Source organism: Solanum pennellii, chromosome 1 (genome assembly GCF_001406875.1).
Source record: "Solanum pennellii chromosome 1, SPENNV200".
Lineage (NCBI taxonomy): Eukaryota > Viridiplantae > Streptophyta > Magnoliopsida > Solanales > Solanaceae > Solanum > Solanum pennellii.
Window position 1 is genome coordinate 3,081,626 of NC_028637.1, and position 22,998 is coordinate 3,104,623.

Here is a 22,998-nt window from a genome sequence, read left to right on the forward strand (position 1 = left end):
TTTCTTTATTACAATTTGAATTTCAAAAAATTTCTATCTCTGATTAATCGAATCCAACTTATAGTAGTATTCCGTTTTCTCCATCTTTTAGTTCATTACTTTTTGCTTTAATTTTTGTTTCATCATCAAAGTGTTGATACATATATGATGCTCCTTCTTTTAGCATTGGGATTACCTAGTTTACCTCAACTAATATTAATCGTGTTTATGATTTTAATGACGATGATTGAGCTGAAAATAAATTCAAATGATTGCATGATTCAGTCTCAATGACGAATTAGAACATTGAGAAGGCGAAGGCGAAGAAGGATGTATCTTCGTCTTTTAAAGTGATGTACAAAAACGTGAATGTACAATCATCTTCTAAATTGAAAGTTAAGAAGGAGAAGCTAAGTACTAGAAACGGATATCTAACTTGATTTATTTTTTATTTTTCTTGTTCATTTTTTCCTGATATATATGGATTCAGATTTTCATTTATCTAGTTGTTTTTGTTTCTTAAATTAATGTATAATACATTTGTTTCAACAATATGATATATTACAATCTCATCATGCATAATGTATTGTATTTAAATAGTTTTGATACATAACCTTAATTAATTGAAACACAAATTAATTTATATATCACGTTCATAGTTATGTATATGATTCATATCTATTCGTTATCTTTTACTACTAGATATATATACCCAACTTATTTTGATTTTTTGTTGTTAGACTTTTTTCTGATACGCATAGATTTTGGTTTATTTTCATATCTAAACATGTGTATCTCAAGCCTTTAAATATTTATGTGATACATAATTATTACAAATTGTATAATATATCATGTATCAGTTATTGATATGTATATACAATCTCTAATATTTGTTCAGACTTATTCAAATTAAAAGGCTATGTGCAGTGACGTACACAAGACTTTTCGCAAGTGGTGTCACCTTTCAACAATTTGGGTGCTAATTATATTTTATTTCAAAAGTTTCGCAAATTACTATATTTCAGATGTTTCAGAATTCACGGATACATTACTCCTACGCTCAATATATAGCAACCGATGCATCATGAGTTATGTATCATATACATAATTATACACTAGATTCATACTAATTTCGAAATAGTTGAAATTATATGTCAACTATAACATTTGTACCAGATACATTGTACACAAATAAAATTGTATTCATTTGATAGAGATGAAGTGATGTATTAAAATGTTAAGAGAGAAGAAAAAAGAAAATTTTCATAAGTAATTCAAATTTTAAATTTTTTTAGATATTATATTATCTTAAATCGCATAATTTAAAATGTTAAGAGAGAAGAAAAAAGAAAATTCTCATAAGTAATTCAAATTTTAAATTTTTTTTAAATATTATATTATCTTAAATCGCGTAATTACATAATTTTCACTTAATTTTTCCCTACAATTAAATCATTGAGCAAATGCAGTAGATGTCCCTAGCTCATTAATTTTTTGGAATTTGTATTTGATAATTTACTTTCTTTTCCATTTCTAGAAAAACCAACAAAATAAGAAAAGACACAATAAGATGTATATTTTATTTTTTTTGTCTATTAGCTCAATGTAATGAAGATTAGCTCAACCAGTTTTCTACTATTTAAAAAAAAATTACAAAAACATATATGTTGTTTTTAATTTAGATTTTAGTAAATCAATAAGTGATTTTAGTAAATTCTTTTTGTTACATATTTTATTTTGAACTAAATTTTCAATTTTTTTAATTGAAGAGTAGTTCATTAATATTTTGTTATTTGTATTTCCTTCACGGAAAGAATAAAACAAGAGAAATCAAAGACAAAGACGGAAAAAATATTCATAAATCTAAAAATACTTATCTAAAATCCCGACTTCCTCACGTAACACAAATTCAATATACACGAAAAACGAAGAAAGAAGAGATGAAAAATTGGAAAAATATGGAGAAAAGGACAAGAGACGAAAATAGAAAAAAGAAGAGAAAGAAAAAAAGAAACAATTAGATTGAGAAGGGGAGGAAAAAAGAAGAAAAAAAACAAAACAAATTAAAGAAATCTAGAAAATGAGAAATAAGGACTATTGGACATCATTGATTGTTTTTAGATCGGTCCGAATAAGTCTGTTGATTTGTAAGGTTTCAATTGTTTAGATCATTTTTTTTATGAATACAATATAATGATTTTTTTTATGTTTTATTATGATCTAATAAAACTATGTTAATATTTCTTTATAATAATTGGTTATATTGTTATTCATTAACCGTTTGATTTGCTTGTTAGTATCTCTATTTGGTTCAAATGATATCATATTAGAAGTTATTCAGTTTTATAATAGGAAAATTTTATATAATAGCAAATATTTAACGTATATTAGGTACTATAGCTATAGTTTAAGAAAATTGTAATTCGTGTCTACAGTTTTCCCAATTTGTTATTCGCATGATTTGTATAAATCTAGAATTTGTATAATTCCGTTACTGATTCTATAAATACAGAATTGTATATATGTTTACCCTAGTTATTTGTATAGGATTTCTGAATTATTCATGATTAATTACCCTATTTGTATATTTGAAAGCAAAATATACAAAGAAAGTTCTGATAAATTCCTAAATGTATAAATATAAAATTTGTATATACCCTATTGGTATATTCGCAAGCGAAATATACAAACGGACAGAAATATACAAATTGCGGCCTCCATAGCAAATTGAACTATAGCTATATAGCGTAATTACTAAAACTAAAGCTATAGAGCCTTGTTATATTTATTATGTTTGTTATTTCTAAAATACACACAATAATTTATTACTTTTATACACAATAATTTATTATTTTTATATATACGGTAAAAGAAAAATATATACTAGTAAATAACAACATAATTTGAACTTTTGATATCAATAATCTATTCTGACTTATGATTTTTGACTAAATCAAACACCAAAAATCAATCCGAACAAAATCTAAATCCAAAAAATAAAGGATAGTTTTTAGAAAATCATTAAATTTGGTCAAAATCAAATCTATAGTAATTTGTCATTCATTAATCAATGCATTGATATATTAATACTCAAATTATATTCACTTGGAAACTTTCCAAATTAATTAATTTTTTACCTATATAAACCCAACACCAAAACATTAATATAACATCAAACATAAACCAATTTCCTCCCTATTTTTTTTCTCCTTTTTGCATTATTAAAAAAAATAATGATGAATAACTCACTCATCTTAATTTTTGTTGCTATTTTAATAATATTTCCAAATGAATTTAGCAAGCCTACTAGAGCTTTTCCAAATAATAATTTTGTTTATACAGATGGAACTCATTTTGCATTAAATGGAAAGTCACTTTATATAAATGGTTTTAATGCATATTGGTTAATGTATGTAGCTTATGATCCATCAACAAGAATTAAAGTTACAAATACATTCCAACAAGCTTCTAAATATAAAATGAACGTTGCTAGAACTTGGGCTTTTTCTGATGGTGGTTCTAGACCTTTACAATCTGCACCTGGTGTTTACAACGAACAAATGTTTCAGGTAATATTATAGACGTTAAAATATTATATATAGTTTTCCTCTTTTTGACCCCTTTTTGTGTTTTGTTTTGATTATTAGGGATTGGATTTTGTGATATCAGAAGCTAAAAAATATGGAATTCACTTAATTCTGTCATTAGTCAATAATTGGGATGCTTTTGGAGGAAAGAAACAATATGTAGAATGGGCAGTGCAAAGAGGGCAGAAATTAACAAGTGATGATGATTTCTTCACTAATCCTATGGTCAAAGGATTCTACAAAAATAATGTCAAGGTAAAGATCGATTATGAATTTACGTGAACTCAATAATGTATATATAAATACTCAATAAAAGAAGTTGTAAATGTTTGACGGTAGGATCGGTTATAATTATATTGTAAATCTAAATCAACGTAAAAATTTATTAAAAAATTTACCTGTCGAACCCTAATAATTTGTAATTGTTATAAATGTTTGTATCATGCATATAACGAGTTTATAATAAGTGTATAAATTACGTGGTTAAGTAAATTTGTACTGCTTAATTACTCGTCATAGCTATAGTTTGTTATAATTACCACTCGCGGCGAACATTATAAATTAATTACGTGGGTTGACTTCGAGTTTTGTATAATTAGTCACGTTTGTATATATAATATTTGCCAGAATAGACAAATACATATGTATAATAGACAATTATCTAATTGACATACATATAAATCGACCGCTCTCCACTCTCTGCCCTCGCACGCACGCCTCTTTCCTCCCTCTCCCAATCTCGCTCGCCTCTCTCCTTCTCTCCCAATCTTGCTTGTCATATATACAAATACATATGTATAATATACAATTATTTAACCGATATACATATACAATTCATCTCTCTCCCACTATTTGCCCTCTCTCACTCCCAGTCACGCTCACCTCTCTCCTCCGTATAACATGTAGCTACAAATTATAATTATAAATATATGATTATGTAGAATAATTAGGCTATTTTTAAGTGGCTATATATGAAAGTTTCTCACTTATAGTATATACCAAGTAAAAAAAGGGTTAAAATTAGAATTATTTTTTTATTTTTAATTTTTCAAGTTCTTATTTTTTATTTTTAAATTTTTTGTATAAAGGTTGTGCTTACAAGAGTGAATACAATAACCAAAGTGGCATATAAAGATGATCCAACAATTCTTTCATGGGAATTAATAAATGAGCCTAGATGCCCATCTGACCTCTCTGGGAAAACATTTCAGGTATTATATTTTGGCAAAGTTACACATTTAATTAATCGATCGAAAATAATTATTATATTTTACATGAAGTAAACATATTTTTTTGTTGGATTTATATTTTACAGAACTGGGTTTTAGAAATGGCGGGATATTTGAAATCAATAGATTCAAATCATCTCTTGGAGATTGGACTTGAAGGATTTTATGGGAATGACATGAGACAATACAATCCTAATTCTTACATTTTTGGGACTAATTTTATCTCCAACAATCAAGTTCAAGGAATTGATTTTACCACAATTCATATGTACCCTAATCAATGGTAAATAAATCTCTTTAATTTTCACCCCCCACCCCTAATTTATATTTGTATATGGTTAGTGAGGATTCATATCTGTATATGCATGTATATGGTTAGTGAGGATTTATAACCCTAATTTATATTTGTATATGATTAGTGATGATTCATATAGTTTATCTGAACGTGCTTGGATTGAGTTATTGAGATATTGTTATTGTTATAGTCATTTGGAAGTTAAAAGTTTCTGAGTTTTGTCAACCAAACAAATCAAAAATTGGCTAAGGTTTTGTATAAATGAATTTAACTAGTCAGTTTAAAAATAAGAAAAATGGCTTCAATGATAAAAGTAGAGAAAACAAGATACATAAATGACATTCCAAGTTCATTGTCTCCTCCCTGCTACCAAACGTCCCCAACCCCCATCCCTTGACCATCTCACACTTCATCACCCTTGAACCCCTACTCCTCACGTCCCATCTCATTTTCATAGTATTTTGACACGTTACGTATAAATATTTACCTACCAAACACTAGAAAATAAGTAACAAATCGCATAACATATTGTGTACCCTTAATTGGGCCTTTTGGACTGCAGGTTGCCAGGTTTAACTCAAGAGGCCCAAGACAAATGGGCTTCACAATGGATCCAAGTCCATATAGATGACTCCAAAATGTTGAAAAAGCCCTTATTAATTGCAGAATTTGGCAAGTCTTCAAACACCCCAGGGTATACTGTTGCAATGAGGGATAATTATTTTGAAAAAATATATGGAACCATTTTTAATTGTGCCAAAAGTGGAGGCCCATGTGGTGGTGGGCTTTTTTGGCAAGTATTGGGCCAAGGAATGTCAAATTTTGATGATGGTTATCAAGTGGTCTTGCAAGAGAGCCCATCAACTGCTAGAGTTATACTCTTACAATCTCTTAGGCTCTCTAAGCTATCATAGAAACAAAAATAGATTGAAGGCTATAGTAGTATTTTTAAGATCTATGAAAAGTTGTTTGGGTTGGCATATACTATTAATCATCTGGTTGAGTTATAGTATTGATTATAATTATGTATGAAGACTTTGTATACATGTTATTTATAAAATAAAATAAAGTATTATGTTTGAATAGATGATTGTGTTTATATGCGTGTCAATTCATTATACAGTAGATGATTCTGTGTATGGAGTTATTTAACTCATAAGGGGGGGGGGTTAAAATTGTTGGTTCTTATAAGTTACAAATTAAATGTTTGCGATTGAAGATGAAGCTGGACAAACATCTTGATGATTGTAGCATACGATCTTGATTATGGGAATGGTAATATTCAAATTTCGTGTGCTAGTGCATTTATTATGTATCGAACGGACCAAATGGAGATATAAGTTAGGTTCTGGATTTTAATAAACAATATCTCTAGTCCATTTACATGTACTTATACTCTTCATGTTGATGTAATTATAATATATGTGTAGTTTGTTTTATTATTTTGATCTACGTGACATTTAAATATCTCTCACGCGCATCAACTGTGTGGGGTCACATAGTGTGTCACGCAAGCCAATAGGTGTACAGAATTACAAAAAATATGAGTTCAGAGGAGTAATAGGACCTTAGTTTACTTAATGTGTGTCAATGATATTTCGAACATAATCTACGCGATGCTTGTGTCTCCCAATAAAATACCATGACTCGACCACATAGTTAATAATATATCCCAACACAATTTACCCTCTTCAATCTCCATTAGTGGAATTTCACCAGATATGTTATTGATATTGATTAATAATTATTCAACAATATTTACATAGTTTAAAAGGTTTATTAGATTCGAAAAGAGAAACATAAGCGATTAGTTTAAGTACAAAAAAATGAGATAATTTTAGTTGCATTCATTAATCAATGAAGATAAAAGCTATAATAGTGTCCTTTTTAACCCAATTTAGGATATCAAACTTATAATTGATCTTTAAAATTGTAGCACCCATAAAATTTTGAAATGTATTTGGATTTAATGGTTGCTTTGTTTCATATTGAGTGTGATGTTGAAACTATGTTTAAAATGATGATCTATGTGTTGAAAACAATTTGGAAATGAATTAAAATTAGTATTATAGTAAAAAAGAAAAAAAAATCTTGAAAAGAAAAATAAAATAGTGCTCATCTTAGGTAGATCATAATATAATATGATTAAAATGCCAATACCAAGGTGAAATGATAATTGATTGGCTTAATTAGAGGCTAAAATCTAACTATTATTATTATTATGTGAATTATAAGTTAAATTATATTCTAGTTCACTAAATATATCTATGATTAATTACCCACCACTAAGCCTTCAAATTAGGGTCATGATATTTTATTTCCACTCCCTTTACTATTTATATCATAACATTTAATCCTAAATTTGTGTGCTACTATAAGATTCTACACCTTAAAAAAATTTGATTTGCTAGATTTTAACCCCAAACATTTTTTTAAAACTTAGTTTACTTTGCAAGTAAAATATTTTTAAGCAAAAATTTGTATGTTAAAATATTGGATTAGTTATTTTGAATTTAACACTATGTTTGGATCATTGTTATCCATTTTATTATATTGTATCGTTATTATACCTACAATGTTTGTTTTGGTTGTTACTTAAAGTGTATTGTACTGTATTGTTAAATTTTGTTGTTCCGTAACAATGAAAACCCCTATTTTATGAAACAATCAATTTGGTGTCCCATTGTTACTTAATTTCGTTTTCCAATTAGATTTTTATATAATATTTCAAAATATCATTTTACCCTTTACCTTAATTATTTAATCCTAGTAAAACCGTCTACCCTAGAATAATTAAAAAATATTTAAGTAAATTTATAAATTACAATACAGTACGATACAAGCAAATCAAACAATTAAAATGTTACTAAACAACAACAAGCAATACAATTTAGTCAAACATTGTATCTACCATACAATACAGTATAAAGAGTACAATACAATATAATATATTATGAAACAATTGGTAATAATGATCCAAACGAAGTGTAAGGGAAATTGTGATGTAAGACTTTATAAATCAAAAAAAGAAGGGAATAGTCTAGAAAGCCATTAAAATTAGTCAAAATTAATTAAATTTATTAGTAATTAATGATTCATTAATTATGACCTTGACTATAATATTAAAATCTTAATTGTAACTTTTCAAATTAATTTTTTTTTTACCTATATAAACACAACACCAAAACATTAGTACAACACCAAGCATAAACCAATTACTTCCCTTTTTAAATTTTTGTTTCTTGACATTATTAATAAATAATGTTGATGAAAAACTCATTAATCTTCATTTTGGTTGCTATTTTGACAATATTTCTAAATGAATTTAGCAACCCTATTAAAGCTTCTTTAGACTCTAATTTTGTTTACATAGATGGAACTCATTTTGCATTAGAAGGAAAACCATTTTATTTAAATGGATTTAATTCTTATTGGTTAATGTATATGGCTTCTGATCCATCAACAAGAAATAAAGTTACAAATATATTTCAACAAGCTTCTAAATATAAAATGAATGTTGCTAGAACTTGGGCTTTTGCCGATGGTGGTTCTAGACCTTTACAATCTGCACCTGGCGTTTATAACGAGCAAATGTTTCAGGTACTTTAATAGAGGTTAAAAAATTATTGTTTTCTATTTGTTTTATAGAGGAACGAATCCTTCGTTTGAAAACTGCTATTCAAATGATATTTCTCTAGTGTTCACTATCTTTTTTTAATAATTTATAGTACGAGTAAAACAAATATTTTTTTCTCAATATTTTCTACATGTGTATGGCACTTTGATTTAATTATTTTTGTTGTTTCCCAAGCTCTCTCTAATGCTTTTTTTTTAAAAAAAAATATAATTAATTTCATTTATGTCTCTTTTTCTATTGTTACAAATGTTAAAAAAACACTTTTTGAAATTCTAACAACTTTTTATTTATGGTTTGGTCATTGCATAAAATATTTTAGGGTTTTGGACCAAAATTAAATTTTAATTAATAATTAAAATTGAGTTTTTATCATTTGCTATATATAAAAAAAAAGTGTAACTATAACTATTGGATCATGTTTTCCCAAGTTTGGTTATAATAATATTCTTGTCATCTCATTTTATTGTAAAAAATCAAATTTAATAAAATCCCATCTATTTAATCAGATAATATTAACTCTCTCTTAATTGTGATTTATTCATTTGGTTTATTTAGTCAAACTAAAGTATTCAAATCAATTTATTAATTTTATTATCATCACATTTATTTCCTTTGACTTTCAATAAAATAATTCACTATGCACTTTTCAAGCTTTTATTTATTTATTTATTTATTTTATTTAGGGATTGGATTTTGTGATATCAGAAGCAAAGAATTATGGAATTCACTTAATTCTTTCATTAGTTGATAATTTTGAAGCTTTTGGAGGAAAAAAACAATATGTAGCATGGGCAGTGCAAAAAGGCCAAAAATTAACAAGTGATGATGATTTCTTCACTAATCCTATGGTCAAAAAATTCTACAAAAATTATATCAAGGTAAATAAATTAATAATAAGATTCTTTACTTATATATTTTGCGCAATTATTACATTTTACTCCTAATACTTTTACTTTACGTGGAGCTGTCAGCAGAACAGATTTCTAAAGATCAGTTATTGATTCACATGAACTCAATAATTTAATTCAGCACACGTATAATATGTTTGACTATGAACTCATTTATTATTATAGTATTTATAACCTTAATTTTACAAGTTATTATTTTGTTTTTTTTTAATTTTTTTTTTTTATATAGGATGTGCTTACAAGAGTTAATAAAATAACCAATGTGGCATATAAAGATGATCCAACAATTCTTTCATGGGAATTAATAAATGAGCCTAGATGCCCATCTGATCTCTCTGGAAAAACAATACAGGTAATATTATATTTAATCGATCGATAAAAAATAATTACATCTTTTAGTTATATTTTTATTTTTTTTAAACGATTTAAAAAAAATAACTTTTATCGTACCTAACGAATTTGAAAAAAAAATATGAATTGCATTATGCTACAAGAGATTAATAGTTGTGAATATATATATAAGATATAATGTGTATTGATCAATTATGATTTGACATAAATGTGTAATGTATTTATTGAATCGGTATATATATGTGTGTGAATATATAGTATAATATACCTTCTAAGATTTCACTATATATTTTATATGAAATAATTATTTTCTTGTTGGACGTATATTTTGCAGAACTGGATTAGAGAAATGGCGGGACATTTGAAATCAATAGATACAAATCATCTCTTGGAGATTGGACTTGAAGGATTTTATGGGAATGACAAGAAACAATATAACCCTAATTATATCAATTATGGGACTGATTTTATCTCCAACAATCAAATTAGAGAAATTGATTTTACCACAATTCATATTTACCCTGATCAATGGTATACAATTTCTAATCCCCTCTTCATTTATATACAATATTGCACCCTCTCATTATCATTTTGTGATTTTTTTACACTAGTATTTGATACGAAGAAAAATATTTTTCGAGAGATATTCGGTTGATGTCAGTAGAGACTACGTGAAAGATCATTTCGATTCAACATCTGATATCATTTTTATATTTCATCTCTTTAATAAATTTAGTAACGAGCATAACGACCCTCTTGTTTCAATGGAGAAAAGAACCTACGATTAGGGCTTTTTCAGAAAATTTTTCTACTTTCAACGAAATCTTTGAATTTCTTATTTGATTTTTACTATATATGTTCAACTTTATATGTTTTTCTATCCGTATAGTACATTAATTGTTCAAAAATGGCTAAAATAGTGCCTCTCTTAGTCGTAAATGTTGACGCAGCATAACGACCGTATTGTCCCAATGGATAGAAAAACCCATGATTTAGGTTACGAAATCTTTGAATTTGTTATTTACTATGTTCACTTTATGTGTTCTTCTATTCGTATAGTACATTGAATGTAGCTATAAAATAGTTTCTCTTAGTCGTAAATGTTGAGGCATAACAACCCTATTGTCCCAATGGAGAGAAGAACCTATGATTTAGCTTACGGAATCTTTGAATTTCTTGATTTACTACGTTCAACTCTATGTATTCCTCTATCCGTCGAATGTATACAAATTGCTATAACAGAGTTTCTCTTAGTCGTAAATGTTGAGGCATAGTACACGATGCAATAACGTTTGTACCCTTAATTGGGCCTTTTGGACTACAGGTTACCTGGTTCAACTCCAGAGGCCCAAGATCAATGGGCTTCACAATGGATCCAAGCCCATATAGATGACTCCAAATTGTTGAAAAAGCCCATCTTAATTGGAGAATTTGGCAAATCTTCAAATACCACAGGATATAATATTAAAATGAGAGATAATTATTTTGGAAAAATATATGGAAATATTTTTAATTGTGCTAAAAATGGAGGCCCATGTGGTGGTGGGCTTTTTTGGCAATTATTGGATCAAGGAATGGAAAATTATGGTGATGGTTATGAAGTGGTTTTACAAGTAAGCCCATCAACAGATAGAGTTATACTCTTACAATCTCTTAGGCTCTCTAAATTATCATAGTAACAAAAAAAAAATATTACAATAATATTTTTTAATATTATTCAAAACATCAAGATTATTGTAATTTATCTAGCTATGATTCTCTTTATCAAACATAAAATTGATATTGGAAAATTTATGGAATTGTTTGAGGTTTTGAAGATCTTTCTCTTGTTGTATTTGACTTATTTGTTTTATGTTGCATAGAAGATATACTCGATGACCCGTCATTATGGATTAGCTCACCCTATCTGGGCTAATACATATAGGATTTGATATTTTACGGGCCAGGTCAGGTTAGCCCATTTTTAGTGTGGGCCAGAAAACAGTCGACCCAACCTAGAAGTAAATGGGCTACAGGCTTGCTGGGCAAACTCATTTTTTAAAAATTATAAATTTTTTATAATTATTAAATTAAATTATAAATTATAATTTAAAAATATTATCATAAATATCGACAAAACAATATTACATGATGTTAATGTTACTATAGAATTATCTTTATAATATTTATTAAGTTTTTTTAAAGTATAAGTATACATAATTAAATAGAAATATTAACTTAATTGTTTTGAGTTTTGACTCTCTTTAATTTTAAATTTTAATATTATATTATATTTTTTAATTAATTTTTATTGACCCACGTGTCGGCCCTACCGATATTTCTCAAGCCCTACAAATCAACAGGCTTACTCAGGCGGTTATGCCGGGCTAAAAAACTATTTTCTTAAATATACTCCAAAAATCATAGTCCAACCCTATTAAATATCGAGTTAGACCAAACTGACACAACATACCTAGACCTTATTGACAGCTCCAGTTGATGAGCTGTTGATAGTACTTAAAAGGTTGAGATTAAGTTTTATTCAAGTACTTGAATTATGACTTGGTCCAATGGAATATTTGAATTTGAGTTTAAATTTTAGATTTTTTTATTTTTTTTTTGTATTCTCAAGTTTTAATTACATAAATAAATTAACAGCTTATAATAAGCTACCCTTTTCACATTTCATTATATGATTTATTGACATGTCTAGCTTTGCTTTGCGTAATATTTTTTTTATAAAGTTATGACTCAATGTTATACACGTGTGTAACAAAATATTAGAGTTTGAATTATTACATATGAAATTAATTTTATTTATTTATTTATTTCGTTATAGAATATCATTAATTCTGATACAATTCAATTAATCATTCGTACTTTGTTTTTTCATCATTTTGAAAATAATGTTTATTTTTTCATGTAAAATTTATTGTAATATTTTGAAAAAATAAATATTGTGAAATAAGATATAGATTGATAGCAAGAGTAGAGTAAATATAAATTAACTAAATGACATGTAAAAGGAAAGTGTTGATTGTTCGAGACTGAGTGAAGTTAAAATTTTTAAATAAAATTGACTTTTACCCAAAATATATGGTAAATGTCAAAAGCACCATTATTAATTATGATAGATAGAAATGAACATGTGAGTGAATGATTAATATCGAGAGTATTTTTTGGCCAAAAGATTAATGTCGAGAGAAAGATATGTTTATAAATAGTTACTCTTTATAAATTGACACTTGAAATAGTCTTTGTTGTAAATGGTTTTTCATTGATAAAATATTTATTAATAATAAATTTAAGTAATTTAATAATTGTCCATTGAAAACTAGCTAGAATTATTTTTGATAGGCTAGTCTATTCTTTTTAATATGATGATGGCGGAAAAATGAAAAGAATATATGAATTTCAATTTTAGTATCAAATATAATCAAAAAAAGAAAAAAAAATATGTAAGGTAAGATAAAATGAGTTGACCACAACCCATCCAAACCCACAATGGAACTCCGACTAAATTTGGATCGCGCACTTGGGGCCCATTCAGGGGTGACGCTCCCAACATAATTTTTTCATACCAGAGCTCGAACCCGAGACTTCTGGTTAAGGGTGAAACACTCCCAAGTCCCACCAGTGCACCACAACCCATATTGATGCTTCGCGATACATGTCAATAAAGAGAAATAGAGAAATATAATTCCAAATTCAACAGCTGATACAACAACACAGATTAGAGAGCAAGTCAACCACTGTCCATTTCCATTAATCTGAAATATACTATAAGATGAACAATTAAGTTTAACACAAGATGACAAAGAATAGAAATTATAAAGCTAGTTAACATAATTACATCCATCTAACTATATATGATAAACTGATACCATTACAACAAATGAAACCAGCAGCATTACAGGAAGAGGTTCACATATGCTAATGTCAGAAGAAAGTTGGTTACTTGTTACTCTCGGGGACGGGCAAGCCAGAGAGAACTAAGGGCTCGCAGTCTAGCGAAATAATCACCGATAGCAAGAAGAGCACGAGCTGATTGGCGAGTTGTCAATATCCGATGCATTTGCTGTAGCATCCGTTGTCGTAGATTATCAGCCTGACATTTACATTTCATAGGTCAGTTTTTTGTATGCCTGGGATAGCTTTCAACATGTACTCAAAACAAAGATAGTCAGAGCAGATACGAATATCTCCACTAGCCATCGAAACCTACCAATCTCACTTTCCAGTACCTATGCACCCTCTTGCTTAAATGATTTTGACTTTACATTCGCTATCCTCCTACTCACAACTACGTCTCAAACCCAAGCAAGTTGAGGTCATTATATGAATCTTCACTGAACATGTTGCTCCATTTAAACTCATCCCAAACCAATATTACACAAAAGAAGTACAGAATTTTCTAATGGCACGTACTCGAACGTGCAAACACATATTTGTATATATGGCATCTCATGCATACAAGTTAACATCTAAGTTCTAATCCAACTAAACTGCTGCATTTCAGAACATAAAAGATATGGAGATGGTTCTAATGCAATGCAAGATCTTTCAACGATATAAAGATCTTCTTTTCTTTCTGGAAGCATGTTTGTCAACCTAACTAGCAAAGTTTTGCAAATCTCACCTCTAATCTAAACCTTTTTAACCATAATTATTAGCACCATGCCAATAATTGTACCGGTTTTCCAATTGGTACAGCTCAGTGCAGAGTTGTCTCTAACTACCACTATAAAATCAAGAGTGAAATTACAAAAAATAAGACGGGAAGTTATGAGACTTTGTACTAGGAAATACAATCAGAATGACACCCTAAACCCCCTCATACATCCTTCCTATCTTCGGAACATGTGCAAAGAAAGAAAACATGGGCAAATATCTTCAGTAATTTCGTTGCATCCTTCTCTAGGTAAGAAAATAGCCCAGCACCTATACGACATACAGAACTACAGTTGCTTCAACTCCATTCTTTGTTTCCTACTAATTCTCATCAGGAGAAACATTAATATCAAAACCTAGAAGGAAAAAAAAGGAAAAAAGAAATGACAGAATAAACGAATAAGTAGTTCAATATATTTTTGCACCCAAGGGTGTTGCCTAGTGGGTCAAGAACCATGAGATCTCAGGTTCAATCCCAACAAAGACAATAACACTAGGTGACTTCTACCATTTGTCCTAGCCTTGGTGGATAGAGTTTCCTAGTACCTATTGCTGGTGGGAGACTGGGAAGTGGCAAGTATCCCAATCAAACATCGTTCATAATCAAACACTATCATATAAAATGAAACAGAGAGAGTCAGCCAGTTACTAAGTTATGAAAAAACACTACTAGTTCTCTCCATCTCCTTATTCTCCTCTCAGGATTACAGCAAACTGAATGTTTTTGGTCATGAAGATGGAATAAGATACTTTAGGTGGACAAATCAAGTCCATTAGGGATGTTGGTCGGCAGGTACCTTTAGGGTGGAATGGACAAGTGATCATTTGGTTGGGAATGAAAACTTTTCAAAGGCTTCCATATGATGCAGTAAATGAGTCTATCTGGATGGAGTTAGAATTGAATATCTCATGAGGAACTTGGAATAATATATGACTTTTCTTCTTTCACACTTCTTAGTTTATTCATTCTCAATCTCGAGGGGCTGCCCGGGTGCCACAAAAGATGTGTAATTGACATATAAATGATAAATTTGAGGCTGTTAGAAATGCATTAGATAACCAAGTCTATCTTTTAAGTGAAAATAGTGGATACACATGATAAAACACTAAGCACCTGGAGAATGAATCCTTCAAGTGTTCCTAGCTTCCCCATTGCCATGGCCATTTGACCCATGTAATTGGCAACATTCCCAGATGACCCTGAAGGTCCAAGAGACCCTGCCAGGGTCTCAGCCAATGACTGTTGCAGTGATTCAATTCCCTGAGATAAAGCATCTTCAGCCAGTTGGGATGACTGTTGCAAGTTGTTGATTGCCAACGATTGTTGATCAGTTAAAGGCTCCAACTGATTAATGAGAAGCTGCAACAAAGAAGACAGAAATTTAAGAGTGGAAGAATGTATTAAGGTAATGAGCCAAAGGAAGTAAAACAATCTGCCTTCTGACCACCTCCAGCCCTTGAAAAGAGAAAATAAAGGGAGCATCCAAAGATTTAGTCATCTAAAAGTAACAAATGGAAATTCTTCAGTAGGCAGAATGAGAGAGGGTAACAGTAAAGGAAGAGTTCCATCTAAAGCAAGACAGTTAGGGGAACAGAGAAATTCAAAAGCTTTTCAATGCACAAAAAAAAGAAAACCATCACCGGAAGTCGGAAGAACAAACAGAAGCTGCAAGGATATTCAATTTGGACGGCATCCTACCGAGAACTTCTGCCTAGAGAAGTATTGGGAAGTTTTTCATCAAGAAAGTGGTTGTAACTAAGTCAGAAGTAGTCAACTGTCCTTTATAATTCATGGTGAAGGTACAAAATAGTTAGACTTTCATATGAAGATTAAGCTAACTTACTAGACCAAATTCTAAAAGAGATTTCCTCAAAACGGTAACTCTTTTGAATTTGGACAACTACCAATCATGTCGTAAACCTTCACACCAGTTCAGATTTGTTTTATTTTGCTAATTCAAGTACGGGGATTGGGGTTTCCCAAGCCGTTGTATCACATTTTTTATAAGGATATTTCCCACCTTGAGAAGTTCCGACGAACGGAATCCACCAAGCCACAAGAAGCATCTTTCTGCAGGGGTTTTCCACATGCCTGACAATATATGAAAAACATCAGCCTTTGCAGCATCAGCCTTGATCTTGAATAAGTCATCATAGTGCGCCAAGATGCCATCCACAATTATACGCAGTTCGCCATCACCAGCATGAGAACTTACAGCTCCTCTCAGCTCATTTGTACGCCGATTGTGCTCTTCCAGCCATCGTGCATATTCTACATCAAATGCCAAAGCTCCTAAAAAATACAGATGTTAATATTACATAATTTTCCGGAATGCTAAACCCAAGCTAGCGTCTAGTAAAACTGGTTAGAGTGTCAATACATATAGAGAGAGATAGATATAGATATAATGACCGAGACCCATACATAAGATCGTTCTAGCTTGTCTCCTTCTTACTAGTTAGTCATACTTTATTAATGTGCAACCTTTTGCAACTAAATTTATTTGAGAATTCAAAAGTTGAAATGCAAAAGCAGATAAGCATACCATTTCCACTCATTGACTGTGATTGATCTCCTGAACTTGAAACATATATGCCCTTCGGATTAAAAAAAAAAATTATCAAAAATGTTTATCATCTTATGGGAAACTAGCTAATAACTACACAGGTCCCAGTTTTAGAGCGTAAGAGAAACAAATTAGACCCATAAAACAATTGCTAAACAAACCTGCTGTCGAGCTCGTTGAAGCTCCTGCTCTAGCTGTGTCAGCTTCATTCTACTACTCTCTAACTGTTGAACATATGCCTAGATCACCACAAAAGGAAAACATATGAAATACTGGCGTAATTATTGATATAAGATCTATAAGGACTAAAGAGTAAAATTTGTAACAAATACTGCTAATAGTAAATGTAGTACAATGCAACTAAAGAAACCCGGAAGAATAACAGAAGTGAAGAATTAGACATAATTATGCTGCAAAAAAACAGAAAAGGCACATACATGTGCTCAATTTTGCAAGCGAACAGCAGGGATGAATAAAGATGTGAAATGATGCTACATATGATACATAACAAAGTGAAAGGCAATAAATGTAAAATGGTTGCAAGACCTGCAGTGCTATATGACAAGAATAAATACTTGTATAAAATGAACTGAAAAAAATACAAAAAAAAATTGGCAATGGGAGCATTAGTCCTATTCCTATATGTACAAATCCAAATCAGGCGAACTTTTACCAAGAGTAGAGCATAAATTTAAAAAGATAAAGTTAGATGGAATTGTATTGTATCTCTTTATTATTGGTGTAAAAAGATAGAAATAGATGAATTAGAACTAACAGGTTTGTTAGGATCTCTGTGGAGTAGCTTCCTCCTACTCTTTTTTCTTTTCTTTTCTTTTCTCTTCTTTTGCTTCTTTTTGAAGGCTCCAGAATATCCTTAATGCCGAGGAATACAACGTCACCAATTTCAAAAGAATGTGACCATCTGAGAACTCACTTCTATTTTCTTAATCATGTCTTTAACACACCCCTCACATGTGGGCTAGATTATTTTTCATGATCAATTGCGTGAAAATTCTTTTTGATAATGGGTGGCAGTGAGCTTCGAACTCAGGACCTTTACCATATTGAAGTATGTGACCATTTCATTTAAAAGCTTAAGTTGTTAGAGAGACTTTTTCTCTTAATAATGTCTTCAACAACAAGAAAGGTTGTGCCTTCAAAAGCCCAATATACTCAAAAAAAGGAGGTACAGAAATAAGAATGTTAAGATGGATGTTCAGCCATACAAATAGGGGTTAAAAGTAACAACCACATCCAACACAGGGTGCAAGGAGGAAAAACAGGATATAATGAGAAAAGGTCGCCAAAGATAGTTTCACATTTTCTACATAGACCAGAAAATATCAATCCTTGAGTGTGATGATTGAAGGTAGACCTAAAATCGTTGTAGGAGAAGTTGTCTCAGATAATCTAAAATCTTTCCAATTAATGCAGAGTTAAATATGAACAGACCATAATGAAAGCAAAGTGGTGACGCCCTATCTCATCATTTACATGTAAGAATTACTGGCTAGTACTATTGATCAGAAAGACGAGTATAATTATGTGGTAGTGTGATTAAGAATGTGTTTGACCATGAGGGAATGACGAAGGTATGTTAAGAGTCACATTTTATTTTCGGTTGAAAACTAATGAGTGGAGGTATATTTGACATAAGAAAAGGAAACCCGAACACCAGTGCTAGTTTGGTTTGAAAACGAAATGAGTTGGGCGAATTTGGGATAAGGAAATGAAACCTGAACAGAAGCTCATTGATGTTTGTACTCACGCTAACCATTGGTAGTGACAAGCAAGGGAGGCAGTCACATTGGGTTGGACTGACATGATGGAGCTTCAACAAGATTGAGTGAAAATATAACAGGACAATAAATGAATTAGGACATCATAGTGTCTCATTGGATGAAACAACGTCCATATTTCCACTTGGAAGAATTAAGGAGACCCTACGATGGGGAATCCTGAACAATTGGAGAAAGCATGATCCAAAAATAATAATGTGAGTTGCAGAAGGACCATGCCGATTGTAAAACTTATTGTCAGCAGACATGCTAAATTTCCTGCATAGAAAAAGGTAGTATTTTTTTACTGGATCTTTTTAGGCAGAACATGCACTGGACTTTGGGTGTAATAGTAAGTTGATTCGCTTCTACATGATGTTTGGAATCTCTCTAGCAAGAACATTTTATTGATAATTATTTCTAGCATGAATGATTGGAGTCTTCAACAATGACTCCAGTCTATGAGAAGATAAAACTAAGATGAGGTAAGCTCGATCATTAGGGAAAATTATTAGTTTTGACGCCATAGCATCAAGGTCCCAGGAAATAAATTATAAAGCCTGCTTTCATGGAATTTTGCATTCACAACTCATTCGAAGACACTAGGACTCAATATTGTAAGAAAGGAACTGTGTTACTTCAATCCAATACACTGAGGTGAATGAAGAATGGATCCTATTGCAAACATATGATATTAGAAACATGAGTTTTACTATAGATTCTTGGATTATTTATAAATTTCACATTTGGAGATAATAGTACTATCCATAAAAGGAGGTTCTTGAATTCTTTGGTGAAAAGGTTATTTCTGGACCTAAATTTGGTGAATCGTATTCATTTATGCTATGTGTAATTGAGATTAAGAATTTGTTGATTCACTTCAGTTGAAATCAAAATCAAAATGAAAATACCTAGGGTTAAGTATAACTGCACTGTTCAGATACCCCTACCTATACACCGGACAGATAGTTACACAAAATACAAAGAAGCTCACACAGTCCATGTATCCAGCACCAGAGAGCAGTTGCTCATCAGGTTAACCAGAGCAACAGATATCAGAGGTTCTGTTTATTCAATAAATTGTACCTTTAGAGGTGTATATCTCCTGAAGATATCCTTGGTGTTGTTCCCATACTAAAGCACAACGTAACTTCCATCGAAGTTTTGTGGTTCTCTTACTCCAGTATTGATCCAAAGTGACTAAAAATACTGAAAAGTAAACCATTTTGTACTATGGCAAGACCAATAATCATTTTCTCAAATAGTTCGGTGCTTTTAGAAAAATGAAAAAAATGTACTTCTATCATTAAATAAAAAAGAAAAAGCCATTGGATTGTTAACCTATTTGCAAATCAAATCTGAAGTACAAAAGGAATTATATATAAAGTAAACAATAGTGCAACTGTAAGAGAATCTACCTTTTTCCGTAGACGACTCTTTCGTGCAGCTTCACGATTTTGGGAAAGCCTACGAAGCGTCTGCACAAAAGAAGAGTTCAACTCGGTTAGAAAACCTTTTTTTCCAATCATTATTCTAATCGAATTCTGAATGTGCACAACGGAATAACCTTTTGGTCTCTGGTTTTGTCACTTGCATCGGAAGTGGCGCCCAATGTTAGAGAGTTTAGATACTGCACCAAGAATGATGAAGAACAATTTCATTAAAATTTGAAGTACAGATTAGCTTAAAAGTACAGCAAGATTCCGGAAAGTTCTGGAGCCATTTAATCATTGAAATAAAGTATGCTTTTTTTTCCAATATCTAATTGCTCTTATTTAAGTACACCTCTTTTCTTCCTGAAACACATCGATAACATGCGCTAGTTTTGCAGATCAGGAAAAATAAAAATTCCCTCCAAGTAACTTTAGAACATAGGGAGACGATATATAATAGAGCATAATGGATTTATATAGGTTATAACAACTACTTGGGGTTAAAGCTTAGTCATGTTAGAAAGCTTATATTAGGTCAGGTGCTTCCCTTCCACTGCACCACAAACTATTCTTAAGCACTGTCCTTGGTAATCAATGGAAGACAAATAAGCTTATAACTTCATTTTTAATTAACATATGGCACAGTACTGGCAATGTCTGGCCTGGAACTATCTTATATAAGGTGAACCATTCAGATTTTTGTAGAAGTAGATAGAGGTAACAGAATTTACAGGGATAGAATCTCAATTATATAAACTAAGAAAAAAATCAAAAGAAGTTATGTGTTATTGCCTAGAATTTTGTTCAACTCGACAAGAATAAAAGCACAAGAACTGCCTATTTTACTTTTATACAAAAAAGAACATTGGCGTGCCAACTCTAACCAAACTTTGAATGAAGATAACCAGAAATTATCAATCAAAATATTCAGATAAATGCTTATTTAAATCTAGAAAAGCTATAGCTGAAATTTGAAAACATTAAATAAGATAAGAAAGCAATAACAGATATACCCTCAAGTTTTTATCATCTGTATCAACATCTGTTGACGTATCAGTCATAGCACTGACGTCTGCCATCGTGTAGTACCACCAATTTCACGTACAACCACTTCCGATTGGGAACTCGTTTATTTCTGTAAAAGAACTGATTAACATGATGTCTAATAAGGATAGACTTGATGAAATTAAGTTGACAATTGCAGAAAGATACTGTACAACTGTATCAAAATGTGAAAGAAACTTCACCTACTGAACTTTGCAAGTATACCAGACGTGAATCCAGACAAAGCAAATTAAAGATGAGTACTGAAAAATAGCACTTCATGACACACTAGATTTTGTATACTATAATGGAAGCTAATGTGGCAAACATTTAGCTATAGCAAAGAGAAATCACATCTATCTCATATTTAGTACTAGGCTTCAGCCCCACTATCATTGGCCATCAGATCTCATGCATCACAAATAACCTACAAGAAGATTTAATCATTCTTCTAAGAAGCTCAAGGAAACACTCATTTAAGAAACACGTGAGATAGCCAACTGCCTTAGAATTATTGCAAGCTGAACAAGGAGACAAAAACATAGCATAGATTCAACATTTTTGAGAACCGTTTAGCATATAGTGCTCTACTCTCTGATTGGGTGGTGCCTCTAATCAGATGATCTCCTATTGTTTTGAGTCTCTAATGTGAAATTAGTAGTGCTACATGCATATGCTGAAGTTCTTCGTAATCATCATTTTCTCATTAATTTTTCATTGCCTTCTCCATTTTAAAATTAATGCGCTACCAATAATATTGAACTTCTGGATAATCTAGATAGGTCTCGTCAATCTAGATTATCCATAAAATAATCAAGGCTAAAGAATCAACCCATAGACGCACTAAATTCAAGCTGAGCTTCAGAGATATATGATCACAAATCATTTGCATCTTAACAACCACAACATACCATTCTAGTCCCACAATGGGGTCTGGGGAGGGTACACAGTATACCCACACCTTACCCCTACCTTAACTAAGGTAGATAGACAATTTTCGATAGACCCTCCCCTCAAAACAGATAAAAGAAAAGACAACAGCAGCAACAAGCAGGAAGAACAACATGAAAATACAACAATCCAGGCTAAAGAATCACCCAATAGACAAACTTAAAATCAAGCTAAGCCTCAGAGCTATATGATCAAGAATCATTTGCATCACATAGATAATAAAACCCAATTCATCAAATCCTCAAAAAGATCAAATCTTTGCACCTTCAGCCCCAAAACACAGACACCCTCATCTAAAAATAGTACATAAAAAGCATCTAAATACATGATAACTGAAGATAAAGAGGGGAAAGTAACTTACAGTTCAAAAAAAAAAACTGAGACTTCAACAGATAAACCAAAATCAAATGACAAAGACTCAATCTTTCTCTTCTTTTCTTGCACCCTTATTCTTCTTCTTCTTCAAAGTTTGGTAAATCAGTGAAATCAACAAAAGTTTTTTTCAGCAAAAATACAAAACTGAAGTCTTTTGAGTCTTTTTTCATTCTCTTTCTTTTGTGTGTTGGGGTGGGGGTGGGGGTGGGGGTCG

The 22,998-nt window shown here is 30.8% G+C and overlaps 3 protein-coding genes across 4 annotated transcripts; 2 read left to right on the forward strand and 1 right to left on the reverse strand.

Annotated features, from left to right (window-relative positions):
* Positions 1-3,148: 3,148 nt before the first annotated feature.
* On the forward strand, positions 3,149-6,197 carry LOC107015084 (mannan endo-1,4-beta-mannosidase 4). The gene is made up of 5 exons (XM_015215255.2): positions 3,149-3,548; positions 3,627-3,821; positions 4,655-4,777; positions 4,882-5,078; positions 5,653-6,197. Exons 1-5 carry the CDS (start codon positions 3,213-3,215, stop codon positions 6,002-6,004), a joined length of 1,203 nt encoding a protein of 400 aa, XP_015070741.1. The 5' UTR covers positions 3,149-3,212; the 3' UTR covers positions 6,005-6,197.
* Positions 6,198-8,351: 2,154 nt separating this feature from the next.
* LOC107015094 (mannan endo-1,4-beta-mannosidase 4-like) lies at positions 8,352-11,697 on the forward strand. The gene is made up of 5 exons (XM_015215267.2): positions 8,352-8,690; positions 9,411-9,605; positions 9,865-9,987; positions 10,321-10,517; positions 11,311-11,697. Exons 1-5 carry the CDS (start codon positions 8,352-8,354, stop codon positions 11,660-11,662), a joined length of 1,206 nt encoding a protein of 401 aa, XP_015070753.2. The 3' UTR covers positions 11,663-11,697.
* Positions 11,698-13,702: 2,005 nt separating this feature from the next.
* On the reverse strand, positions 13,703-22,960 carry LOC107007915 (transcription factor TGA2.2-like). Of its 2 annotated transcripts, none has more exons than XM_015206766.2 (9): positions 22,771-22,960; positions 21,428-21,549; positions 20,549-20,611; positions 20,400-20,459; positions 17,365-17,442; positions 17,183-17,234; positions 16,658-16,929; positions 15,751-15,996; positions 13,703-14,073 (listed from the first exon to the last, which is right to left on the reverse strand). In XM_015206766.2, the coding sequence occupies exons 2-9, from the start codon at positions 21,491-21,493 to the stop codon at positions 13,927-13,929; spliced, it is 984 nt and encodes a 327-aa protein (XP_015062252.1). In that variant the 5' UTR covers positions 21,494-21,549; positions 22,771-22,960; the 3' UTR covers positions 13,703-13,926. The 2 variants fall into 2 exon arrangements, with proteins under 2 accessions (XP_015062252.1, XP_027769817.1); XM_027914016.1 differs by having other exon boundaries at positions 21,428-21,560.
* Positions 22,961-22,998: the final 38 nt, after the last annotated feature.